We start from the raw sequence: 26650 nt of genomic DNA, 5'->3' as shown, positions 1-26650 counted from the left end.
ATACGAGCTTATTATTATTATTATTATTATTATTATTATTATTATTATTATTATTATTATTATTCTTCTTCGTACAATTAGGTAAAATATAATTATTAAATAATTAAAAAATATATTAATAAAAATAATTATAAATTAAAATTAAGATACTAAATAATTTAATTAAAATTAAAAATTTTTAAAATTTGAATTTTAAAATATGATTAAAGTGTATAATCAATTTTTTAAAAAAGAAATGACAAATTATGTGGGACGAACGAAAATAAAAAGTAAAAAAAATTATATGGGAGAACGAAAATAGAAAGTAAAAATAAATTAGCAATTATAACTTCAATTTTCATCTTTTTTTAAAAAAATATCGAAGGTCTGCCCGTGGATCGTATTAATTCACATAATAAATTAATAATAATAATAATACATAAATATATACTCCATTCGATCCCATAACAAAGTATCAATTTTTTCATTTTAGTCTATCTCATAACAAAGTATCAATTTTTTCATTTTAGTCTATCTCAGTATCAATTTCTTTTTTATAACTGTACTATCTGCCTAACATTACAAATACCGTTACGACCTACAATATATTACACAAATCTCATTACCTTTATATCACACATAACTAATAAAGTTATTTGGGTCATTTCTATTTTATTTATACTATATCCCAATATAATACTAATATTTTTAAAACTATTTACAAAAAGTAAATGAATATTTAGTTATGAGAGGGGAGAGTATATTTTTTAGGAGTACAATTTGTACTATTATTATCATTATTATTATCTACTATTATTATTATTATTATTTTAATTTCAAACAACAGTTATTTAACTAAGGCTTAGTTGGTGAACAAATAATGGAATTGTATGATTTCTAATAAGCAATTTTTATGTACTATTGTTTGGCTACTGTTAAGATTATTCCCCATAAATTAATTGATACTTCCATTTACTTATATTTTCAATTTTGATTTATATATAAAAATCATTTTAAAACTATGGAGCATTAAATAATAAATTTATTTTCTTTTTAAAATATGATACGTAATATTTATTTTATTATTTTAAATAAGTTGAAAAATACGTGTAATTTCGCACAATGACTCAAAGGAACGGAGTTGAGAAGAGCCACGTCAGACTGTACGGAAGTGGGCCCGCATTATTTCATGACTCTGACACTTCAAATTATTATTATTATTATTATTATTATTACTATTATTATTATGCCCACCAATGATTTAAATATTTTAAGTGCGTTGCTTAATTATGTGCAGTGCATGCCTCACATTTATCATCCTTAGTTTTTCACCGATGAGATAACAAACACGATTAAAAATAATACTTCGTTCCACCTGCTATATTCATGATTTCGTTTCTGTCCTTCACCGTGTCACTTTTTTTTAAAAAAATAATTATGCATCTTAATCTCATTTTAAATTTTAAATTTATTTTTGTTTAATTTTAATAAGTATTTCAATCTTAATTCATAATAATTTATATTATAGATTAATAATTTTCACTAATATATTTTTAATTATCTACTAATTATATTTAATATAAACACTGGAGTAATAGTATTATTATAATTATTGCATATAATTTTATAAATTTTTAATATTTTGACATGCTTCAATTAGATTTTTTAATAAAAAATTGTAGGGTGCAAGTTTGCTCTGTGTTTTAATTTTGAGGTGTTTTTAACGTTCGAGAATAAGAACAAATATTGATAATAAAAATATATATTATATTTAATTATTAATTTTTTATAATATTATATATTGTGTAAATATATATATACATATTCTTTTTATATAATATTAATTAAAAATTATGTTGAAATTTAGGAATTATTATTATTATTATTATTATGAAATAATATTAATTGTAGTGGTGGAGTAGAGGCCAAATGTGAGAAGCAAAGTAGTCATAAATTAATTATTGATGAAACATCCTTTTCATACATTACATTTCAAGTGGATTATATATATATATATATATAATGATATATTTACAAATCCTATAAAAATTAAAAGTATTTTAGTATTAATATATAATTATTTTTATTATAATAAAAAATAATTTTAAATAAGACGAACAAAATTGGTATTATTTTCATGGACAAATTTAATATAATTTCACTACTTAATACCACTAGCTAAATATATATACTCAAATTACAAAAGATTTTAACTTATTAATTTTGACTTGCATATATATATATATATATATATAATTCTCAATTAAGTAATACAGTATATATATAAGAAGTAAGAAGTGATACCATTTCATGTATATCAGGAAAAATATCTTTTATAGATATATATATATATACATACATGTCGTCCCTTCGTTATCAATTCCTACCTAATTCACTTCTTCTTCAATCTCTCTCTCTCTCTCTCTCTCTCTCACTTATATAGCTAGCTTGCATGTTTTTTGGTTTAATTTCTGAACCGATAGTTAGACAGACAGATAGATAGATAGATAGATATAGCTAGCTATATATGTATATATATGATCGATCAATCATACTTACGTTTAACCTTTCATTTTTTTATTTTTTTCATTCCAGATTTTATAATTCTGGTTAGTTCATCCTGCAGCTCTGTTAGCTACCTTAGATTCTTAATTTTATTTTATTTGCAAATTAAAGAAGCGAAGCTTGATTTTCTAGAATTGGGTTGGGCACGCGCGGTCTAATTGGTTGTCTGAAATTCATTCTTCCATTTATGACAGATACAGTCGTTATTTTCTGGTGTAGCATCATCAAGATTCACATGTAAATTTACGGTGATATATATATATGTATATGGCCTGCTCGAATTTAATTAATAATAATAATAATAATAATAATAATAATAATACATGCTTTGATTTGTTAGTTAATTAGTTAGTTATTTCTTCATCAAGCAATCAACACACAATTGAGAATCTTGATGATGCTGCATCGGCAATAAAATGACTTATTATGCTTCATTTATAATCAAGGGAAACATTGCGTATCATCGTCCTCAAAGTCAAGTCCACTCAAGTCAGGTATGTTTTTAGTCAGGGTTTAGATTTTAATTTAAAATTTAAATTTGATCTATGATATAAATAAATATTGAGAGAAGAAACTGATAAATAGTAGTAGAAATTTTGTAAGATGTGATATAAGAACACACCCATTAATACTACTACTATTTACGTCCCCCACCCCCACCCTTCTAATGAACCTTTTCTTTCACCTTTCACAATTCATCTCCCAATCTTTTTTTCCTTTTACAATTTCATATTTCTGCACATACATACACAAATTCTTCAATTGAAAAAGTAAAAATAGCTGAAAATACGGAAGCTAAGGTAAGACCACCGTACACGTGTTTACTTACTGCATGTTTTCATCTTATCTTTTTATCACATATATTTTTTTTGCTATTTACCTGTCGTAATTTTTCAGAAAAATACACTATTTTCTCCTACGGTTGAGCATTCCTGCTGTCCAAAACCCATCATCCATACATACGTACGTAACTGACTATGTATATATAGGGATAGATCGATATATATATATATATATAGCAGTTGCGTCGATATTTACAGAATGCTAAAGCAACATACCATCGTTTGTTCGATCGAGCAACCAACTAAAACTACAACCAACGAAAAACAAAACACTCACTGTGGAAATTAAGTAGCAGCAAACCATAAGCCTACTTTGTGGTTGCTGCTGCTTCTTCTTCTTCGGCATTCGGAGCAACGGTCGGCAACTGGTTATCCCTAATTCTCGGCGTGCTCAAAGATCGTTTCTTCATTCGGGGCAATCTCCGTTCCGTTTTGTCTCTTAGACCCGGGTGCATGACGGTGTGCATGAGCGACTTCGACAAAGGTACGCTTTTTGTCCTCTTCAAGACATCGAGATTCTTTCGATGCTTCTTCTCTCCATGAACACTTTTGCTCTGTTCATCTACTGATATAAGTGATGCGTCATCAGACCCCGCGCTATCCCGTTGGTTATCATCATCATCCGAGATATACCCGCTGTTCGAAATATCCTCCATGGCAAGATCGTCGTATTCCTCATCCGATTTAGTGGATTCCTCGTCGACAGATCCTTCCAACTTAACAAACAAATTGTGTAACTGATAGAATCAACAAAAGACGGGAATCACAGCAATCTGTTTCGTCGATTAGATGAGTTACCTCTTCTTGGATCTGGTGGTTTCCATCACTAAGATCCTCGTCACTGTCAATGTCCAATGCCTCATCATCGACCTCTTCGTCACTACCGTGAACAGACTGTTCTTCCTTGAGCTGCAAAAAGGCCAAATTATGGCGTTATTAATCGCCCTGAAATCAATTTTGGATATTGCCTTAAACTTACCTCTTTGGCTGGCACGTCGGAAAACCTTGGCGAGCTGCATCCAGATGACATGTATCTACTGCCATGGTCGGTCTCGCCTCTAGAATCATCGACGCTGCTGGCACGGCTTGTGCATCCAGTGTCGCCAGGCCAAGCGCTAAGACCGTAAAGACCAAACGGCACATTCACTGGCTCAGCTTTGCCGATGCGCAGAGGCCCGTACATGGGAGTTCCTATTCCGTTCCCCGTGGGATGATCAGCAACGTCAACTGGCCATGCCTTCGCCACAGAACCATCGTCGTTCAAAAGTGCCATTAAATGCCGGCTTGAACCTTGTCTCTGAATCAAATGAAGCATTCCCTGGGAGCTTAGTGAATTGGCAGTACACTGATTGCGATACTCTTCGTCTACAACAGGCACCGTGTTTGTGATTGGGTCATAAAGGTGGTCTCCATTCTCGCACCTTCTCAAGCAGCTGAAAACTGTCGCGTGGATGGCTGCTACGCTTTTATCAACATTAGTGTTGTTTATCTTCGGCACCAAATGCTTATCTGCCCGTTTGCAGAGATACTCCTGGATCCATCTTATGTTTCGGATGTATTTAACGTACCTGTTCCTGGCTGGATCTAGTGTCATGTACTTGGCACGGACGGCAAATCGTTCCAAGTGCTTGTCCTCACTAGAAATGTAAATCATGAACGGGATGATCGATGGATGCTTCTTCATGAGCCCCATCTGCACAACAAATACATCAGGAAGCACATAAATAGTGACACTCGAGATTAATCGTGTGTCACATTATGAAATAAACTTTTCACTATCAATAGTTAAGATTATTACCACAAAATTGAGACTTAAGTGGACTCCTTCCACGACAACTGATTCTTTTCGTTCTTCCCATGCAGTTATCAATCGGTCAAGGCTGTCAATTACCATCTCACTTTGTGCCTTGAATCCTTCTATTGCCATCTGCTTCGAACTGATCAAATTACTGGTGGTTGAATTGCTCTCAGCTTTTCTAGCAGCTGAATTGCTCGGCAATGCACCCTTGTCTAGTGAGGCAGCTGAAACACCAGCTGATTCCTTTGCTTTCTTCTTGGTCTTAGCTTCTGCTACCGCAACTGCATCTAGACATTCACCAGCATGATAAGTTGATGCCCAGAGCAACGGATTTCGTTCTTCATCAACAAAGCTTCGCATCATGTGGCGAATTGAGTCGGTTGATACAACAGTTGTTATACCCAACCTGCTACCCTGCAACAATAATGGACCAACAGTTAGGATACACATGTAGGGATAACCTTACAATCCAATTTAAAACAAAGTATACTCAAAAGGTAAGACGGCTTGGTTGCCATCACAGGGATAACCTAAAAACTATAACATTGAGATGAGATACAAAACATATATTTGATCTTTCATGACTCAATTTACGGTAATGTTTTGTTCTAGTGTAACTCCTACGCAGGAACAGATTCAGCAGGAGAAATACACAACAGAAAACAAAAAATTACGACGAGCGACAGGACCATTCTCAATTCAATTTTCAGCATTAAACTAAGTAGATTTCATTTATGGCACCAAGCAGATGTAGTGGAACATATGTACAGAAGGGGAGTCTACAAAATGCTTTAGAGCATGAAAACATTTATATGATGCTAAGGAATAAATAACAGCCCCGCATATAATTTTTTGCACATTAAAAATAGTCACAAACATGGTGAATTAATCAACAGATTACTACATAACCTTAAATCCTCAAAAGATAGGTATATAAACTGTAGAACACCGAGCATGATCTAAAGGAAGCAAAATGAAGAAAAGTCACCGGAAACAAGACTATGAAACAAAAACAAAACCCACCAATAAAGCAGATAAAGTAGATTTTCCACAGCCACTTGTGCCACAGAGTAGGACAGTTACAGAGTCCTTCCTTTCCCGGATTCTGAAATAGCAAGAAGGGTCTTAGACAATAAAGTTCATTCAAGTCAATCGTTCACGGTTTGGATTTTAAACAACTTTAAGCTAGCAGAAAACTACACAACATCGTTCGTGTTGAGTTTGGAAGTCTCTGTCTATAAAAAAATTTATAAGCTAAAAACCATGCTTAGGTTTCAGATCAGTGCAATCAACATCATTTGCATTGACAAAGTAAGACCTCTCGGATGAAATTCACAAAATTAGTAAGATCAATTCAAAGAGAATAAGCATATATAAAAAAACAAGAAATTAATTGTAAATTTATCAATCCAAGAAAGATTAACAATATTGAACATTAGTCATAGGATGTAATAGTGCAAAAACATTTCCTTACTAAAAAGAATCATTAACTTTCACATTGAACATGGAAAACATAGATAGTTGTTAATGATCTTGAAATGAAACTTGTACCTGCAAGCTAAGACAAGATCGGCCCTCTGATTCGATCCCATGTACTTGTACTCTGAAAGAGCTTTACAAACAACTTCTAGAAAGACTTTTCTTCTGACAACCAGCGTGGTTCGTCTTTTGTACAACTCGTATGGCTTGCTTTCTTTCTTATTCTTCTCCTGTAGCAAATGATCTGCATTTTGTTTGTCCGCATTCTCCCTTTGAGGATGTACTTTTGTATCCAGTGGTGATATTTCTACACATTCCGAAATCAACTTCTCCACAAAGGTTTCATGTCTCATCATTTCAAATACCCTTTGGCTAATCTGATGCAAGAAAGATTTCAAGCATGGCATTAAGATAGACTTAATAATAGAAGTATGCAAGTTAAAACATATACAAAAATTTCGACATCTAATATCAATGAACGGTGAGACACATAAGGCTAGTACATATTTCCCATTTAAAACCCACAATGAACATAATTGCGAAGCTCAGTAACTTCTATTCAGGGAATCCCCACTGCCTAAGAACAATAACCAAGGAATTAATTGTCAGGATTCAGATTGAAATCAGAAGACCAGTAATGCCTAAACCATTAATTGAGTCAGGGAAGCTCCACTGATTAAACACATTACGCAACCTGCTAAATGTAGAGTTCAGTTTTAAGGAAGCTTCAAGGGAGAATCTCAATGCGTTAATGGGAAAAGGAATATCCCATTGTTCATTTACAGGTAGATAACGCGAAACATGCCATCATAGTAGAAAAAAGCAACAGGTAACACACACTCACACACACCACCATTCACAAAAACCTTCCGAGAAGCAATTAATTTCTATTTCTAGGAATTCAAAAAATTAGTCTCTCCCTGACTGCCTACAGATCCACTGGAACACTAATGCCCTAATTTTCTGTTCTCACATTAAGAATTTTCTATCCATTCTCCAGAGATTAGCAGAAACACAGATCGAAAGCATCATTTGCATCCTGCAAGACATGCATGTAGATAAAAACAAAGGTGCATATAGGAGACAAAGGAAATAATTATCGAAGAAGAAGTTCGAGTTAAAAATAACAAAAATAATAGAAGAAGAAGAAGAGAGACCTTAAATGCGTGGCGAGCCTTGCATCCCATGAGCTGCAGAGTACTCTGAAGAAGAGAACGCGTATACCGAAACGACGACGCATCCTTCTTCTCCGGCGGTGCATCGTCCTCCACCACCGCCACGTACAGCAGCTTCGCCACGCCCTCCCCCGCCGCGGTCGTCATCTCCGAGCTTCAAATCATCTCGGCGCTAATCAAAAGTCAATAATCATCCATCCACACGGCGGAATTCCAAAACCGTCGAGCGGAACCACAATGGAGGCCTGCAGAGGAAGTAAATCTATACCCGGCGAAGCAACGACAACAAAAAACACAAAAACAAAAACAAAAATCCTTCCAGAAACACGCAGCTACAAATACGAGGAAAACATCCAAATGTAGATCCGAGGAGGAAGAGCCGAGAACGGGACATACGACTTCTCCAAAGCGATCCGCGCCATTTGCACCGTCACCACGTTCCACGCATCACAGTTTTCGGCTCTCCACGAGTCGGCCTTGGCACTTGCAATCGGTGGGGAAACAAAATGTCAAAACTACCCCTAACCCCGACCGGTATTACAGCCTTACAGGAGCGGGAAAGGGCGTTACTGCCTCTGTATTTAGCCGGTGGCACTGCGGTAATAAACTAGATGACGGGGGGTTTTCAAAGGTGGACTTTTTCTGACGATTATAAAATTCGAAAGAGGACGGTTTCAATATATAAGAAATTGAGGGGCTTGTTTGCAATATCATAAAAGCCTCGCTACGTTTGAACATACGGGTAATAAATTTAAAAAATATCCGTAACTTCACACCAAAGGAAAGAAAGGTATGAACATGGAAAAAATAATAATACTGAAATGACAAATATGCCCCTGATTTTTTATCCTTTCCTTGTTTACACACATATCCAACGGTGCAGAACAATTCAACTCAAATGTAAAGTAATATATTAAATTCTAAAATAGACTTATTTATCTCGTGGGGACCAAAGAACATAAGAAATAAAACGAAATTTTGGGGGGGAAAAGGTAAAGAAGGCAAAAAGATTCGGATTGATTTGATCTGGTCGGGTCTAATTTTAAGGTATCCTCGTATTCCGAAATGGATATGGGAGCTCCATGGACTACAACACCCGGTGAATTTTAATGAGTCCAGTAAAATTTGGTATCCGAGTCTATTTAATTTGTTATTAGTGTAATTTTTTAATCAATCTTTACATTTTATTTACTGCATATTAAAATTTAATAAATATATAAACTTAGTTTTATTGAATTCTATTGGCGTAGAACCACTTTTTAGAATTCAAACCTTAATTGGGTAAATTGATTTGGCCCTTGAAGTCCATGGACTTCCAACCACCGTTTGTTTATGCGTTGATCAGGAAATAAAAAGACCAAGAAGCATGGTTAGTAAAAAATATTAATTTGAACATATTTTTCTAGAAAACCAAAAATAAAACCAAAAGTAAAAATAAAAATAAAACCAAAAGTATATATTCGAATGTGTAATAGAATATAATGATACAACACATATATACCTATAATTTAGGATACAGTTTATTTATATAAGTATTATTTTCATGCCCTATCTATATTGTAAATTTTTTTTAAATTTTGGCAGTAATCATTAAATTTTTTTTTAATATCATATTAAATATTTTTTTTTTCTATTTGTAAAATATTATATCAAACTATTATATAAATAAAAACACAAACACCATTGTTCAGTCCAAATAATTTTTAATAAAAATATTGTTTGATTTTCTTTTTATAAAATATTATTTAAATTAAAATACAAATTAAAATTCTAATTTCAAATCAACAATGTATTTGTATTTTTATAATATACTCAATTTTTATTCAAAAGATCAAATAAAAATAAGGTAAACTGTTTTTTAGTCTAGTAACTGGACCCCTTTATCATTTTAGTCTTGTAAATGGAGCATGTCGCAAACTAGTCCCATAAGTGAAAAAATTTCGCTGTTTTAGTCCTCCGGCGCCAGAGACGCCCGCGTGGTTCGCCGGAGGTGACGTGTCCGCCAAGTGTTCCATCAAGTCAGCGGCATCTGGCTGACACGTGAATTTTTTTATTTTTTATTTTTTTTAATTGGACCAAATAAAAAAAATAATCTCCGGCACCGGAGGACTAAAACAATGAAAATTTTTCACTTATGGGACTAGTTTGCGACAGACTCTACTTACAAGACTAAAATGATAAAAGGGTTCAGTTACAGGACTAAAAACAGTTTACCCAATAAAAATAATACATGTTCAACAACAATGTATTTGTATTTTTAAAATATACTCAATTTTTATTCAAAATATCAAATAAAAAATATAAATATCACATCAAACATATATCTTCTATTTATTTTTTATAATTCAAAAATCAACTTAAACGTTCAAAATACTTTCGAATATATCTAAATCAAACATAATTTTTAGTCAAAAACTTCAACAATGTAAGGCCAGGCTGATAACGTATATACCAAAAAGCAACTTGGCATATACAATAATGTCCATCAATGTGAGCTACACACTCTTCATATACATACCTACTTCAGTATGGAAATGAATGAAGAACATGACTTGTAGTAGAAAACTAAGCACAATGACATATTCAATAACCAAACATTCATTCCATTAATAGAAATCTCAAGCTTCAATATCACAAGGACAATCTTGTGCCTAGTTTAGTTGGTGCAGTAGATGAATTTGTCGATGAGTTAAAATATACTACATTCATCTGCCTATATTTACCTTTTGTCTGATTGTATTTAATACTCCCTCCGTCCTAATACAATAGAACTATTTACCATTTCTCTCCGTCCCAAAATAATACTCTCATTTCCATAAATAATCATATCACTATAAAACTACCTTTACTTTTTCATTATTATTACGCAATTGCCACTACTTTTTACACTAATACACTGACAAGGGCAAAAAAAATTTTTACCCATACTTTTTACCCACAACCAATATAATATCAATGTTCCTTAAATCCCGTGTCAAACATAACCCAAACTATAGTTCTGGGACGGAGGGAGTATTAAAAATATTTTTATATTTGTATAATTTTTTATACAAATGTCGTTATATTAGTATTATAAGACACTAATATAAGTATTTTTGTCATTTTTTAAAATTTGTATTATGTTTTGATATAATAATTAATATTTAAAAAATCAATATGCAAAGAGTAAATGTAACCTTAGAGCCGGATGAAGAAGGTATGATTTGTTTTTAGTTTAACTTGTCATACTAAAATTTTATAGTGTATCTTATATTATATTTAGAACACAAACCGACTAAATTCAATATTTGAAAAATAGTGATTATATATTCTCACATAACTATATATGTTATGTATGGAGACAACTTGCAATAAAAATATGAATAAATGAACATCTATAAAAAGGGGTTTTGGCTCACATTTATTCATAAAACAATTTACAAATTAAACTTGGAAAAATGGTTTACAAAATTTCCCTATCTTTTCTTTTATTTGTCATCTCTTTGTTTGTTGCCACAAATCTTGCACATGGCCAAATATTGAGCCAAGTGATCAACATAACGGGGCAGCTTTGTTGCACGGCCAATGGGACATGTCCGGGGCCTCCTATCGCTAATCAAACTGTTCGTTTAGTTTGTCCTAATTTATTTGGCGGTAATACGACAACTGGCCAAGGTGTTAGCACTACGAATGGAACTTTTACTATTAACGTTACAAGGATACTATTACGACTCTCACTTATGTCGTGTCAGGTTATTGTTCGACTCCCATTGTCAAATGAAGTTTGTCCCGCCCTTTCCACCACGACTGGCCTACTTAAATCGACCCTTACAATTGTCAAAATTATTCGCAATTTTCTTTCTACCATTGTAAGCGCTGTAGCTCAAGGATTTACAGTGTCGCCGGGTGCCTAGATCTCCATATTATGTGATGGATGATTCTCTTCTTCACTTTTTCATAATTGGAATAGTATTGTTGCAGTAAATTATGATTGTGTATGAAAATGACGAGTATATGATAAAGATGTTATAAACATGTGTGTTCCAAATTCGTAAGAAGAATTTGTTATCTTGTGATAATTATTAAGTGACTTATTTGAATATATATCTTACGAAAATTTGGAATTTGTTATCTTGTGATAATTATTAAGTGACTTATTTGAATATATATCTTACGAAAATTTGGAAAAAATTAAAAAAAAAAAAAAGAAAAAAAAAAAAGAAAAACCAAAATTTACACACACACAAACATAAATATGAAAATTTATTGACCTAATTTGATCAAAATGATCTAAGTCAAGCACAAATCACCGCTATTTTCGATGGATATTACAAAGAGAATACAAATATATATACTTTTAACTATTGATAATTTTGATTCTAATTACTCACAAACATAACATATTTATTGTTTTCGTTATAAATTTTTGTAGATACTTATCCTATATATCGTAGGTGCCAAAATACATCAATGCATTGGCTTTCTTATGAACCACATTAATTAGAAAGAATTAAAAATGGACGATGATTCGGTGCTAACGAGGAATTTATGTCAACACCTTGCTAATTCAATAACAAGTGTTTCATAAAAATAAAAAAATAAATAAAAAAAAAGATCTAATTTGTGAACTTGTGGTTACAAAAATTAATAACTATGAATTATCAAAAATATATCTAATGGGTTAGTGATAGCAAAATTACATGCTTGAATATTGCCAACATATTTTCGATCAACTAGTAATTGTTTTGAATAGTTCTAAATTAATAAAATTTAAAAAATCTATAAAAGGACTAATTATTCAGCCTTATCATTCTTATATATTTTGTAAAATCAGAACATATTTCATTCTCATTGAATAAATATAGCTGGTTGGCAATGGCAAGTGTTAATAGACATAATCAATAACTTGGCCTATAGCCTACATTTACCAAACTTTTACATCAATATTGAAGCAACTTGCTAAAAAACAAACCATCTATAATATACATGTTTTGTCCCACAAAATTACCAGAATAAATCTACAAATTAAATAAATTAAAGGTAAACTGTTTTTTAGTCCGGTAACTAGACCCTTATCATTTTAGTCCAGTAAGTGAAGCCTGTCGCAAACTAGTCCCATAAGTGGAAAATTTTCGTTATTTTAGTTCTCCGGCGCTGGAGACACTCGCGTGGCTCGCCGGAAGCCACGTGTCCGCCCGGTGTCCCACCAGGTCATCAACACCTGGCGGACACGTGGATTTTATTTTATTTTTCATTTTTTTAAATTTTTTTAATTTTATTCGTTTTTTTTATTTAGTCCAATTAAAAAATTTTATTTTAATTTTTTTTAAAATTAATTTTTAAATTTATTTTTTTTTAATTTTTTTATTTGGTCCAATCAAAAAAAATGAAAAACAAAATAAAATCCACGCTGACTTGGCGGACATATGGCCTCTGGCGAGCCACGTGGGCATCTCCGACGCCGGACGACTAAAATAACAAAAAAATTTTACTTATGGGATTAGTTTGCGATAGACACCACCTACAGAACTAAAATGATAAAGGGATCCAATTACGGACTAAAAAAACCGTTTACCCATAAATTAATGTAAATATGACTTCTATTTATCGCATCACCTTTCTCTTCTCCGGCGTCCTCTTGTTTTCCGCGGTAACAAATGTTGCACACGGCCAGTCGATCATCAAGGTGACCGGCCAACTTTATTGCACGGGTAGGGGAAGTTGGCCCGGGCCTCCACTCATATGTTATAATATAACGGGCGTTAATATCACATTTTGTGACGGTGTCACCAATGCAAATGGAAATTTTAATGTTATCCTTACAGAGTTGGTCTTTAATACACTCTCGATGTGTTCATGTCAATGTTGTTAGATTTAAAAATTAAATAGCATAACAAATTAGAATTAAATGCAATAGATGACAGACAAACGTGATTGAATTATCATATCGATCAAATAATTTAATATTTAATTTAAAATTTTAATTGTATTAAAAAAATTTAATACAATTATTTAATTCAATAATATATATATATATATATTCTATTGTATAAACATATTTACTTAATTGAAATCAATATAATATATTATGTTGAATTATATTATGTGTTATTAGGATATGTATTATAGTTTATATTAGCATATGCTATCAAAAATATATTGTTTGTTATATGTATATACTGATCGGATCAAATGAGTACAATAACTACTCCTATTACATATATATATATATATATATATTAATGTACCATTTTTTTTTTGTTAGTTAGCATCAAATACAGAGGATCTTTAAGAAGATATTTTCATTCATCTAGGCTCTCTCTACTTGCATAATTTTAAATGCTTTAATAATTGTTTGCACAATTTTTTTTTATATGATTTTTAATATATATATATATATTATCCTCTTATAAAATTCAACATTTAATATAAAAATATTATTTTTTATATTTACAAGACGATTTTTATATTTCACGTAAAAATAAATAAATCAAAATACTAAACAAACAAATCCACTTTTTAGATCGGAATATATTTTTTTCTAACTAATTTATTAGTAGCATTTGGTGTTTGAAAAAGTTACAATAACTTATAGAAAAAAATAACTTAACAATACAAATAAATATATTTTTTTATTTTATTTGTCCAATTTATTGAAATCATAAAATTTGATCGAAAATTTACACAGAACGTACTCGAAAAAGAATAATCGTGAATTTTCACATTATCAAAAAGAAAATAAAATAAATAAAAAAAAATACTAGATTACTTAGGTTAGGCACTATTATCTCTTTTGTTGTAAGTTGAAATTGTTAATACTTTATTGTTATACATAAAAAAATGACATGACTATAAAATGTATAAAGTAACAAAAGTACATACCATGTTAAAATTCAAAAATAAATGAATCTATTTTTACTAGTACTATATATTTTATTATAAAATTATATTTCAACAAATATATAAATATATTTTAATTCATAAAAGAATAAAATCATATATAATATTATATATTGATATATAATTAACATAAAATAATTATACAAAAAATTAAACTATTTAAATATATATATATATAAATTTAATAAAAAAATAAAAATAAAATGTTACAAGTTATCGAATTCCAAAATATTTGAAAAGATATATATAATGAAAAAGAAATCGAAAAGATACTGCAAACTATAACGAACGGACCCAACAAGCTAGGGCTTAGGACTTGTACAAAATTAAATTTAAGTATAGATGACAGCGACTAGATATAGCGTGTATTTGTTTGGAGATTTGTATTTTTTTTAAAAAAAAATATTTAATAATAAAAAATTTGAATTATAATAGTTATATGATATGATATAAATAGATAATAATATGATATTTTGAATGTAAAATTAATTTTAGTACAACATAAAATATATAAAATAGGTATTTGATTTGATGTTACAGAAAATTTTTTTTTTATAAAAATATTTGTTACAATGACCTTCTTCGTTATTTTTATTTTATTATTGTCTTTTCAATTTTTACTATAACAAAATCTATTATATTTAATAAGAAATACCGTTATCAAAATTTATTAGCTCTATAACAGATTGTTATCTTCAACAAAAATAAAAAGAATAAAAAGAAAAATTATATACCTTCCAAAAAAATTTAAATTATAAATTTAATTATCTATAAATATATTTAAAATTTATTAACCAATTCCCACACTTTATTATCATATTTTAAAATTATTTGTTATTTTCTATCTTTTTATATTCAATTCAATAAAATGACTAGTGAAAATAACGATCATTCCAATTATCTTTTAAATTAAACTGTTGAAAATGAAAAAATTTTAAGCAATGGATCAAATCAAACTTCGTTTGATAATCCAAATTTTCAAATACCACTTGTAAGTTATATTGTTAATATATTTATTTTATACATTTTTATTACACTACGATTCTTTTGATGTTTATTTCTAACTAATATATACGTTGATTTATTCTGAACAATTTTAGTTATTAAAATTTATATAGATTAATATTTAAAAATTAGAATATAATATTATATAAAAATATTATTAGCTAATAAAAATATATAGAAATAAATTATTTAAATATATTATTATATAATAAAAATATATAAAAATAAATAAATTATTATGAATTTATAAAATAGTAATAATAATAAATTGAAAGTAATTTACAATAACAAATCATAAATAAAATAATTTGAATATTGAGATGGATATAATGTGAATGAGATATATAAAAAAATTAATATAATAAAAATAATGAATATAAGCTCTAAATACAAAATTTATGGACAATTTAAAAAAATCACACACCCTATAAATGTAACATTATTGATTCTTGTGTTCTTGCAACTTAAGTTTTGGGACAAAATGCAAACCATCTACCAATGTGGTTCGAAGAATCGAGCCGACGAAGAAGTTGTCGTTGATATGGATGGAGCATTGCTCATCGATTCCGACCCATTTCCGTATTTCGGGCTCGTCGCTTTCGACGTTGGTGGGATTCTAAGGCTCGCTTTGTTGCTAATGGTTTATCCGGCAGCGTGGTTCTTGCGCCGTTTTGTGTCCGAATGCACGAGCATTCGGGTGCTCGTATTTGCGACATTTGTAGGGGTAAAAGTGTCAGATATCGCGTCTGCAGCCAAGGCTGTGTTGCCTAAGTACTATTCGGAAGACTTGCATCCGGAGACTTGGCGCGTGTTTTCGTCTTGTGGGAAGAAATGTGTCGTGACGATGAATCCTAGGATCATGGTCGAGCCCTTCTTGAAGGGCTATTTGGGTGTCGATATGGTTCTGGGCGTAGAGATATCGTCGTGGATGGGATTCGCCACGGGTTTTGTGGATACCCGTCGTCGTTATGGCTCGTCGCTTGTTGAGTCTTTGTTGGCGGCGGATATTGCAATAGGTTGTCCGGGAAGGGATCTTCCGTCGATGAAGATGTGCAAGGTTTTGAATTCGTAGTACCCTCTTTGTAACTTTACTCTGTTCGATCATATCTTTTAAATGTTGTTTACTTGTAATCAGGAGAGATACATCGTACCATACGAATCAAAACAAGCGATACGCCCCGTGAAACACGAGGACTTGCCAAAGGCGGTAATGTTGGAATATGAAGTCTCATTATATCCTAAAATCTAAGGATATGATTTAAATATGATTTGAATATTATTGACATAAGTTTAAGCTATAAATTGATATGTATTCTCACTTTAACATGTGACTGTGTGACTGCGTATTCTATAGTAAAATTCATAACTTGGCAGTGTCCCAGACGTAGATAATTCTGATCAAACTAGATAACCAAATTATTGTATTCTTGTGTCCTTCTTTGTCTTTTCTTGATTTCTTGAGTTTTCTCGCAACAGGTAATATTCCACGATGGCCGGCTTGCTCGTAAGCCTACTCCATTGGCGGCCTTATTGATCCTTCTATGGTTCCCTATCGGCCTCCTATTAAGCGTCGTGCGCGTTCTGGTTGGTTCGTTTGGCTCTGTTTTATCGTTTTACTATACAATTCAACTTCTTGGATGCCGAATCAAAGTCAAAGGTACCCCATTGTCTAAAATCCAAAATTCACAACGATCAGGAACTCTGTATGTTTGCTCCCACAAGACAGTCATCGATCCTCTATTTATCGCCACCGTCTTCAAGACCCCTCGTACCGCAGCTGTCTCGTACTCGGTGTCGAGGATCACCGAGTTCCTTGCCCCTATGAGAAACATTCGTCTCACTCGGGATCGTGCCAAAGACGGAAAATTAGTTAAAGATGCTTTAAGGGAAGGATGGAACTTGGTGTTGTGCCCCGAAGGCACGACTTGCCGCGAGCCTTATTTGCTTCGATTTTCTCCGTTGTTCGCCGAATTAAGTGACCATATCGTCCCCGTGGGGCTATCGATAAACACGGGCATGTTTTATGGGTCGAGCGTACGAGGTTATAAATGGCTTGACCCCTTTTTCTTCTTCATGAATCCTTTGCCGGAATACGAGGTCACCGTTTTGGATGAGCTGCCGGCACACCAAACGTGTCGCGCCGGAAAATCGAGCATCCACGTCGCGAACCACGTGCAAGAATTGATCGGGGCTGCCCTGAAATTCAAATGCACCAATCTTACGAGGAAAGATAAGTATCGAATGTTGGCCGGAACCGATGGTGTCGTCGGACAAAAACCCGCCGGAGTTTCCTTAACGGGCTGAGGCTGTCCTTTGCATGAAGCTTATTAGTGAATGTGAAATGTGCGGCAGCTTGAAAGAAAATTTAAATATTATTATAATAAAGAGTAACAATTTAAGCTTATATTGTGATTTTATTTACTTATAATTTTATATTATTTTCACTATTATTTATTTTATCTTTTTATTTAAAATAGTATTATCAATATATATATATATATATATTATGTAAAATATACTTTCTACATTCCAAGATAATTTTTTATTATTTTTATTAAAGATAATAATATTTAATTAATTAATAGTACTATGTTATAATATTATTCTATTATTTTTATGTAATTAGTAATATTAATGATTTTAAAATAAATTTATTATATCGTTAATTGATATCATTTCGTAAATAATAAATTTTTTTATAATAAAGTAAATAAAAAAATCGTTTATTTATTTATAATTAACATAAATTAGTTTTATAAAAAATATAAGAAGATAGATAAAAATAAATAGATTTTGAACGATTTAAATATAATATTATATATTATGTAATTAATTAATTAAATTATATTTTTTATTTACATTCTTAATAAAAAATTTATTCAAAATAAAAAGATTTCAATTACTATAAACAGATTAAAGTAAAAAATATATTAATTAAAATATGACGGAGACCGTATTAGTTTAGTTATGGCCAGCAGTTAATATTGTGGAATTACTCATTTAATATTATGACAAAGAAATCCGTCTATTTGCCGTTAATGAGTTATATAAATTAAAAAAGATTACGTGTTAAAACGGGTATTAATTAATTTCTCATTACCTCACCCAATTTATTTACAATTACGTGTGTCTATATCTCTCTATAAATATTAATCCAAATATTGAAGAACCGTTGGCTGAGTTGGATTTTGAAATAATTTTATGAGAATTTTATTTGATTGGATATATGAATTATTGGGCTCTAAATGGGCTGGCTCATTTATAACGAATTATTGGGCTCTAAATGACTTAGCCCAAATTGTGTAACAATAATTAATTAATTAATTAATCCCCACTGGTTCCATTATATATATAAATGTATTGTATGTATTGTACACACCCAAACCATTTGCAAAGTTTTACTTGGAACATAGCCAGCAACCCAATCCATTTCATCAACTCCACTTATAATATATAATTTAATTGTGTATAATCCCCATTATATATCATGTTAATTGGATCAACACCATTGAAGAATTAATCTAATTCCTTGATCAAGTTCCTTCTTCATCATCTTCTACAACAATGGAGCTTCAACGAATCAGGGCCCTCTCAATTCTCCTCGTTCTTGCTACCATCGTCTCTTCCGCCGCCTCAGCTCGACTTCTCGACCAGACCGACATACTTCCCGGCGGTTCCGCCATTCCCGGAGGCGGCACCTCCGCCACAGCTCCAGCTGTAGTCCCCGCCGCCGCCGCAGCAACCGCCGCCGCACCTGATGAAATCAACCCCGCCACCGCCACAGCCCCTGCCGTTGTTGCTGCTCCCGCCGCCGCAACCAACACCGCACCTGACGAAAACGACCCCGCCACAGCTCCCGCCGTCGTTCCCGGCGCCCCCGGCGCCACCGCCACGGGTCCTGCTGCCGGAGCTGCAATCGGAGCAGCAGCCGGAGGCAATCCAGCAATTCCGGCAGGCGGCGTCGGCGGCGGCGGCGGCGGCGACCACCCGCTGACATTCTTCATGCACGACATTCTCGGCGGGTCCCGGCCGTCGGCGATCGCCGTGACCGGAATCGTCTCGAACCCTGCCGGAAACGGGCAAGTCCCATTCGCGAAACTCCAGGGCGCCGTCCTGAACGTGAACAGCGGCGTTCCGACGAACAACGCAAACGGCGGAATCATCGACAACAACAACATCCCGTTCCTGACGGGGCTGGGCGGGTTTCCGGCGAACGTCGGCCGGACCAACAACAACGGGAACAACATAATCGGCGGGGTCCCGGGCTTCCCGGTCCTGAACGCGGACCAGTTCCCGTCCGGGACCACGCTCCAGAAGCTGATGTTCGGGACCATGTTCGTGTTCGACGACGAGGTTACGGAGGGCCACGATTTGGGCTCGGGCCTCGTGGGCCGGGCCCAGGGGTTCTACATCGCGAGCTCGGAGGACGGTAACAGCCAGACGATGGCGTTCACCGTCATGTTCAAGAGCGGCGCGTACGCCGACAGCCTGAGCTTCTTCGGGATCCACCGGACCGCCGTGGCGGAGTCGCACCTCGCCGTCATGGGCGGCACCGGAAAGTTCGTCAACGCCAAGGGATTCGCCATGGTCAAGACGCTGCCCGTCGGAATCAATCAACACGTGACCGACGGCACGGAAACCATTCTCGAAATCGTCGTTTATCTTGCTTATTAATTTTATTTTAATTTCTTATATATATATATATATGTGTATGGTCTGTTTGGTTTTTTTTTTTTTTTTGAAAAAAAAAAAATGGGATCTCAATCTTGTGTTGTAATTTGTATTGTATAATTTGAATTGTATTGTATTTGTGACTGTTACTGAATTATTTCGGTGTATTATATTATTTTAAGCGTGACCCAACCCAACGTAACTGAAATTGGTCCGGCCCATATAGTGGCCCATATAGTCTTGATAGCCCAGACGTGCACTAGTTCACGTTAGCCAGTTTTGACTAGCCGAGCCGACCCATCGGACACAATTCGTGGTTTATCTTTTAATTAAACACTTAATATTTGTTGGGGGCAGACTTGCTATTAATTTGATCGGGTCAGCATATTATACAAAAATATACTCGTCTGCCCCTTTAAAAGGTTATTTCGTCTGTTTTAAAACAAACTTATTATTTTTTAATTTAGTAATTGTACTATTTACTAACATAATAAATACTTTTTCAACTTACAATTTATTACACAAATGTTATTACTTTTATATTACACAATATTAATAAAGGTATTTTTTTAAATTTTTTTTTACTACAATCCAATATAATACTAATTTTATAAAATTTACATGCAAAAAGTAAACGTCATCCTTTCAATGGGCAGAGGGAGTACAATATATTTTTGTATAACACAATGTATATTGTGTTATAAGATAACATATATTAAATTATAACATAATATATGTTGTATTGTAAACATGGTATACTAGTATATACGTCGTCCCTTAACAAACTATCTATTTTTCTATTTTAGTTCGTTCAATAACAAAGTATCAATTTTTTTTTAGCAACTGTACTATCTACATAACATTACAAATACCCTTGCAACTTACAATATATTACACAAATATCATTACTTTTATATAACATAATACTGATAAGGATATTTTAATAATTTTTACTTTATTCTTACGATATTAATATACATAAAATTCCATAAAAAAAAATAAATGAATATTTAGTTATGAGACAAAAAAAGTAATATATATTGATTATTTTTATGTGATATGTTAGATTTGATTGGATTAGCAGAGGATATGCAGGCGATGTATATAGGGTGTGTTTGTTTGTGGTTTTGGATTTTGGATTGGGATTTGAATAGTAAAAATTTTAAATTTGAATAGTTGTATGATGTGATATAAATAGGTGTTGATGTGATGTTTTGAATGTAAAATTGATTTTTAGTATAATATAAAAAATAAAAAATAGGTGTTTGATTTGATATTTTTGGGGGGAAAAAATAGGATGAACAGTGGATATCCTAACAAATCCCTAAAACAAACACACCCATAATATATTTGTTGGATTGAGTATTGACATATTTGAATTATAATTGTAGACTCTTATTCTATGATTAGAAGATGACATTAATTATGATGATGGATATTATTGTGGCTGCAGAATTTACGTTAAATATATCCTATTTACGTACCAACAGCAATTAATTAGCGGTAGGGTTAGGGTTAGGTGTTAGGGTGTCCACTTAATTAATTAATGGGTCGGACCCTACCCTACCCTGTTGCAGTTTATCCATTATTGACGAACGTGTATTAAATAATTTGGTCGCACATACAGTAAAGCTTTGGTTGCACTTCAACTTGACCATACCATATTAAATATGCTCTATATTTCATTTCCTTGGACTATTTTATTTTCAAAATAATTATTCATATATCTCATGTTTTTCTTTAACATTATTCCCTTTTTGTAGAGTTTATTTATCTTTCATCACTGTTTTTTCTTTTAAATAAATATATTAAAATGATATTATTTAAAATCTATCATCTAATAAAAATAATAATAATATATATATGCATATGTATTGTGACTTACTTTCGAGTACAGTAAAGTTTCTAAAACAGTTCCAACACTCCAAAAATTTAACATATTTCAAATCTAAAAAACATCCTAAAATAAGTTTTTCATGCAAATTAAATTCTGTACAGACATCACCTATTTTTCAATGCAAATAATTGTAGCCCCATCCACATGCCCCTTCCAATTGTATTGAATATTTAAAATCAAATGAAAAACAATTTTATTTTATTTTATATATATATATATATATATTTTTTTTTTTGTGATTCTAATTGAAGTTAAGAATTCTGGAGTACCAATTCCATTACATTTTTATTATTAATAGGGACGAAATTTCGTTAGCTACGTGATCTTTAGGAACGGAATTCCGTTACAAATATACTATTTTTTTTTTTTTTTTAGTGAACTAAAACCAATTATGCAACCAATAATTGGAGAATGAGCAAAATAATTAATTGATTGGGTCCCTTAATTTTATTTTAATTTATAATAATTAAGCTGTTGAATCCAAACAAAATACACCATAATGCACATTAATAATCAACTATATAAGTTCATAAAAATGGTTGCAGCCCCGTATTGGTGTCACTATTAAATTAATCAATCGAACTAATTAAGACACGTGCGTGCATGCATGCAGACGTCCGTACATTTTGTAGACACTCGATATATCATACTCTCTCCGTCCCATGTAATATGGGTGTATTACTGTAGACACGAGAATTTAAGTAAAGTATAATTAGTAAGTAATTAAGAAGTGTATTAGTAAAAATAATTATTATTTAATAAAAATAATTATAAATTAAGATTAAGATAAGTAAATAGTTTAATTAAAATTAAAAAAATTATAAAATTTAAAATGAGATTAAAGTGCATAATTATATTTCCAAAAATAGAAAAGACAAGTTATGTGGGACGGACAAAAATAGAAAATAGGGACAAATTATGTGGGACGGAGGGAGTATTTTACATATATATATATATATATATTATATTACACACACCGCCATTTATTAATTATAGTATATCATAAATATAGGCAAGCACACTTTTATACTTTATCGAGCCCCCCCTAAGCCAATCAAAATCGAGTACCAAAATATATATAATTACAACGACGTGATTTAACACTTACTGAAAGTATCATATAATGTGCAAAGTTAAAATTAAAGTCGCCAAAATTTAAGATGAGAAAAGCTTGGTAGGTACGTCGTACTAAATAAATAAATCAATAAAGTAATAATTTCAACCAATATAACTGAAATAAGTAGCCACATAGAGAGTGAAAAGTTTTGAAAAAAAAAATAAAAATAGTCAGTAAAATTTTTTGTTAAAAAAAAAAAAATTGATACGATATTAAAAAAAAATAGTATAACACACGGTATAGTATAATACAAATTTTGCCTCTTAATCTATTCAATTTTTTCATTTTGGTCCGTCACATAAGAAAGTATCCATTTCATTTGTTAAGTAACTGTACTGTTTACTTAAGATTACAGATACTTTTCTAATTTATAATATATATTACACAAATATCATTATGTTTATATTATAAAATACTAATAAAGTTATTTTTATTTTTTTACTTTTATTTCTATTATATCTCAATATAATACTAATATTTTTAAAACTCTCTGTATAAAACAAACGAATAGAAAAATACGATCATAAAAAGTGTAAATCTTTACAACATATATAATAATGTTGATTTGTTTGGGTCAGCAAACTAACCGACTGATAAAACAGGCGGATAGGAGATGGAACAATGGGTTGGGTAGACGGTTTTGAGACAAGACACATTATATATGGAGTAGTAGTATTACATACAGGTCCAGCTGTCTGTATGTATGTATGTATGTCACTTTACTACTACTGTCTACTGTGCAATAAAATTTGTGTCTGGAAAGTGGTTGAATTATTGATCCATCTTCACACACACGCACTACAATGATGTCAAGCAACTAATTCCATTACCTTCCATGGGGATGACCACCTCACCTCTTTAATCCCACCATTTACTCACCATGCTTCAAATACAATTTATGTACATGCTCATTTTTACAGGGACAATTGTGTATTCACTTAAAAGTTGTTAGTTGAGCCAAACTCTCTGCACTCGTATAATATAAATACAATACATGAACTAACAACTGATGTAATTTTATACAACACAATCAATATTTGATTTCAGCACACCACATACTGTTATACAACACATTTGTAATTATGAATCAACGATACAGATACAACATATGAACTGACAGTACATGTTATAGTCTTATACAATACATATACTAATTGATTTCAACATACCACATATTATTCTACAACACACTATAATTATGAAGCAACATCACCTGTCATTATTATACACACCATGTGTTGTATATAATAAAAGAATGTGTTGTTTGTATATATTATGAGTGCTGATTTGAAAAATGATTAAAATGGTGATTTTTCCAATTGACAACGTTACGTATAAGTACATAAAAAGTGTATGTCCTCTTCTTTCTTGAGTTTTGGTCGCTTTATTATTACATATCCAGTTACTCTGTTACATACTTGAAGTGTCTATTTATTGCAACTAAGGCTAAGGCTAAGGCCGAGGGCATGGAGCTTGTAGAAATCCTTGTCTTCTCGGTCCCTTTTCTTCTCCTTTCTTACAAGCTATGGCGGTTTCTCGACTGCCGCCGGAATCGGCAGCCGTACATTCTCGACTACGAATGCTACATGCCGAAAGACGATCGAAAACTCAACACAAAACTCAGCGGCGAAATCGTTCTACGGAACAAAAACCTCGGCCTCCATGAGCACCAATTCCTCCTCAAAGCCATCGTCAATTCCGGCATTGGCGAAGAGACTTACGGCCCGAAAATTGTGTTCGATGGCCGCGAAGCGTCCCCGGTGCTCGACGACGCGCGGTTGGAAATGGATGATTTCTTGCACGATAGCATTGGGAAGCTATTCGCGAGGACCGGGATCTCACCCTCGGAGATTGACGTCCTCGTCGTGAACGTATCCATGCTTGCGACGGTCCCGTCGCTCGCGTCGCGGATAATAAATATCTACAAAATGCGCGACGATGTGAAGGCGTACAACGTCACGGGTATGGGGTGCAGTGCGAGCCTAATATCGATCAACATAGTTCAAAACGTGTGCGCGAGCCGCGGCAACGTGCACGCCCTCGTCGTCACCTCCGAGTCCCTAAGCCTCAATTGGTACTCGGGGAACGACAAGTCGATGATCCTCGCGAACAGCCTATTCCGGACCGGAGGCTGCGCGATGATCCTAACGAACAAACCGTCGTTGCGCCGCAACGCCATGTTCAAGCTGAAAATCCTCGTCCGGACGCACCACGGCGCCCGCGACGACGCCTACAATTGCTGCCAACAAAAGGAAGACGACAAAGGTCTCCTCGGATTCTTCCTCGGCAAGAACCTCCCGAAGGCCGCGACGCAGGCATTCATCGAAAACCTCAACGAAATTGCGCCGCGGATATTACCGATTCGCGAACTTCTCCGATTCACCATCGTGTCGTACTTCCGTAAGCTCTGCCGGAGGCAGAGCAAGGCTGGAGCCGGCGCCGGCGCCGGCAGGGCGGGAATTAATTTCAAAACAGGGGTGGATCATTTCTGCCTGCACACCGGCGGGAAGGCGGTGATCGACGCGATAAAGCAGAGCCTGAGCTTGACGGAGCAGGAGGTGGAGCCGGCGAGGATGACGTTGCACCGATTCGGGAACACGTCAGCAAGCAGTCTGTGGTATGTTCTGGCGTACATGGAGGCGAAGAGGAGGTTGAAGAAGGGGGAGAGGATATTTATGATAAGCTTTGGAGCAGGGTTTAAATGTAACAGCTGTGTGTGGGAGGTGACGAGGGAGCTGGAAGGGGAGAATAATGTGTGGAAGGAGTTCGTGCACAGGTATCCGTTGAATTTGAAGGAGCTTGCGAATCCTTTCTTGAGCAGGTATGGATGGCTGCGGGAGAAGGATCCTGCGACATTTTCGCTGCCCCATGATTATGTTGTCCCTGACTGACTCTGATTCGTCTTAACTGATTTGATTTTGTGTTTTTGCTTTGCTGTTTGATGGTTGGTGTTCTTGGTTGTTGTTGCTAGTTTGTAAGATTTGATCCGAGGATATAGGTAATAGATTATTGATATATTGTTTATGTATCTGTGGTGATATTGAAGATTATAATAATGCAAGAAGTTAAGGGTTTAGTGTTTTGGGATTCACAGAAATGGGCCAAAGATGAAGCCTATCAATTGCAGCTGTTTGATGGTGTTCTTGATCTTAAATTTTTTTTAATCCAGGACATTGGTATTTTACTAATTTTTGATACTTAGGTACCAAATGGAGTGTGATTCATCAAATGTGAATTGATGGG

General features: G+C 33.0%; 4 protein-coding genes and 1 long non-coding RNA gene across 6 annotated transcripts; 4 read left to right on the top strand and 1 right to left on the bottom strand.

Moving 5' to 3' along the window:
- Window positions 1–3546: 3546 nt before the first annotated feature.
- On the bottom strand, window positions 3547–8381 carry LOC127259546 (P-loop NTPase domain-containing protein LPA1 homolog 2-like). 2 transcript variants are annotated; one of them, XM_051286927.1, is made up of 8 exons: window positions 8235–8374; window positions 7821–8083; window positions 6736–7040; window positions 6208–6289; window positions 5185–5598; window positions 4366–5079; window positions 4185–4295; window positions 3547–4102 (listed from the first exon to the last, which is right to left on the bottom strand). In XM_051286927.1, exons 2-8 carry the CDS (start codon window positions 7983–7985, stop codon window positions 3695–3697), a joined length of 2199 nt encoding a protein of 732 aa, XP_051142884.1. In that variant the 5' UTR covers window positions 7986–8083; window positions 8235–8374; the 3' UTR covers window positions 3547–3694. The 2 variants fall into 2 exon arrangements, with proteins under 2 accessions (XP_051142884.1, XP_051142883.1); XM_051286926.1 differs by having other exon boundaries at window positions 7821–8381.
- A 2869-nt stretch (window positions 8382–11250) lies between these two features.
- LOC127259944 (uncharacterized) lies at window positions 11251–11896 on the top strand. Its single transcript, XR_007840604.1, has 2 exons — window positions 11251–11492; window positions 11570–11896. It is a non-coding gene; the product is annotated as an uncharacterized LOC127259944 (long non-coding RNA).
- A 1514-nt stretch (window positions 11897–13410) lies between these two features.
- On the top strand, window positions 13411–18026 carry LOC127259468 (glycerol-3-phosphate acyltransferase RAM2-like). The gene is made up of 4 exons (XM_051286826.1): window positions 13411–13503; window positions 16192–16779; window positions 16858–16929; window positions 17199–18026. Exons 1-4 carry the CDS (start codon window positions 13411–13413, stop codon window positions 18024–18026), a joined length of 1581 nt encoding a protein of 526 aa, XP_051142783.1.
- Window positions 18027–19231: 1205 nt separating this feature from the next.
- Window positions 19232–20551, top strand: LOC127259908 (dirigent protein 10-like). Its single transcript, XM_051287524.1, has one exon. It carries the CDS (start codon window positions 19287–19289, stop codon window positions 20394–20396), a length of 1110 nt encoding a protein of 369 aa, XP_051143481.1. The 5' UTR covers window positions 19232–19286; the 3' UTR covers window positions 20397–20551.
- A 4257-nt stretch (window positions 20552–24808) lies between these two features.
- On the top strand, window positions 24809–26483 carry LOC127259534 (3-ketoacyl-CoA synthase 12-like). Its single transcript, XM_051286913.1, has one exon. The coding sequence runs from the start codon at window positions 24874–24876 to the stop codon at window positions 26296–26298; it is 1425 nt and encodes a 474-aa protein (XP_051142870.1). The 5' UTR covers window positions 24809–24873; the 3' UTR covers window positions 26299–26483.
- The last annotated feature ends 167 nt before the right edge of the window (window positions 26484–26650 follow it).

This window comes from Andrographis paniculata, unplaced genomic scaffold (assembly GCF_009805555.1).
Source record: "Andrographis paniculata isolate CXL003 unplaced genomic scaffold, ASM980555v1 Contig60END, whole genome shotgun sequence".
NCBI classification, from domain to species: Eukaryota; Viridiplantae; Streptophyta; class Magnoliopsida; order Lamiales; family Acanthaceae; genus Andrographis; species Andrographis paniculata.
This window is presented reverse-complemented; position numbering and strand designations above follow the sequence as displayed.

Coding starts and splice junctions, on each gene's coding strand:
- LOC127259468 (XM_051286826.1), top strand. CDS start 13,411: ATGACTTCTATTTATCGCATCACCTTTCTCTTCTCCGGCGTCCTCTTG. Junction 13,504..16,191: donor ACGGCCAGTCGATCATCAAG/GTGACCGGCCAA, acceptor TTGCAACTTAAG/TTTTGGGACAAAATGCAAAC. Junction 16,780..16,857: donor CGTCGATGAAGATGTGCAAG/GTTTTGAATTCG, acceptor ACTTGTAATCAG/GAGAGATACATCGTACCATA.
- LOC127259534 (XM_051286913.1), top strand. CDS start 24,874: ATGGAGCTTGTAGAAATCCTTGTCTTCTCGGTCCCTTTTCTTCTCCTT.
- LOC127259546 (XM_051286926.1), bottom strand. CDS start 7,985: ATGACGACCGCGGCGGGGGAGGGCGTGGCGAAGCTGCTGTACGTGGCG. Junction 7,041..7,820: donor AGGCTCGCCACGCATTTAAG/GTCTCTCTTCTT, acceptor TTCTTGCATCAG/ATTAGCCAAAGGGTATTTGA. Junction 4,103..4,184: donor ACCACCAGATCCAAGAAGAG/GTAACTCATCTA, acceptor TTGTTTGTTAAG/TTGGAAGGATCTGTCGACGA.
- LOC127259908 (XM_051287524.1), top strand. CDS start 19,287: ATGGAGCTTCAACGAATCAGGGCCCTCTCAATTCTCCTCGTTCTTGCT.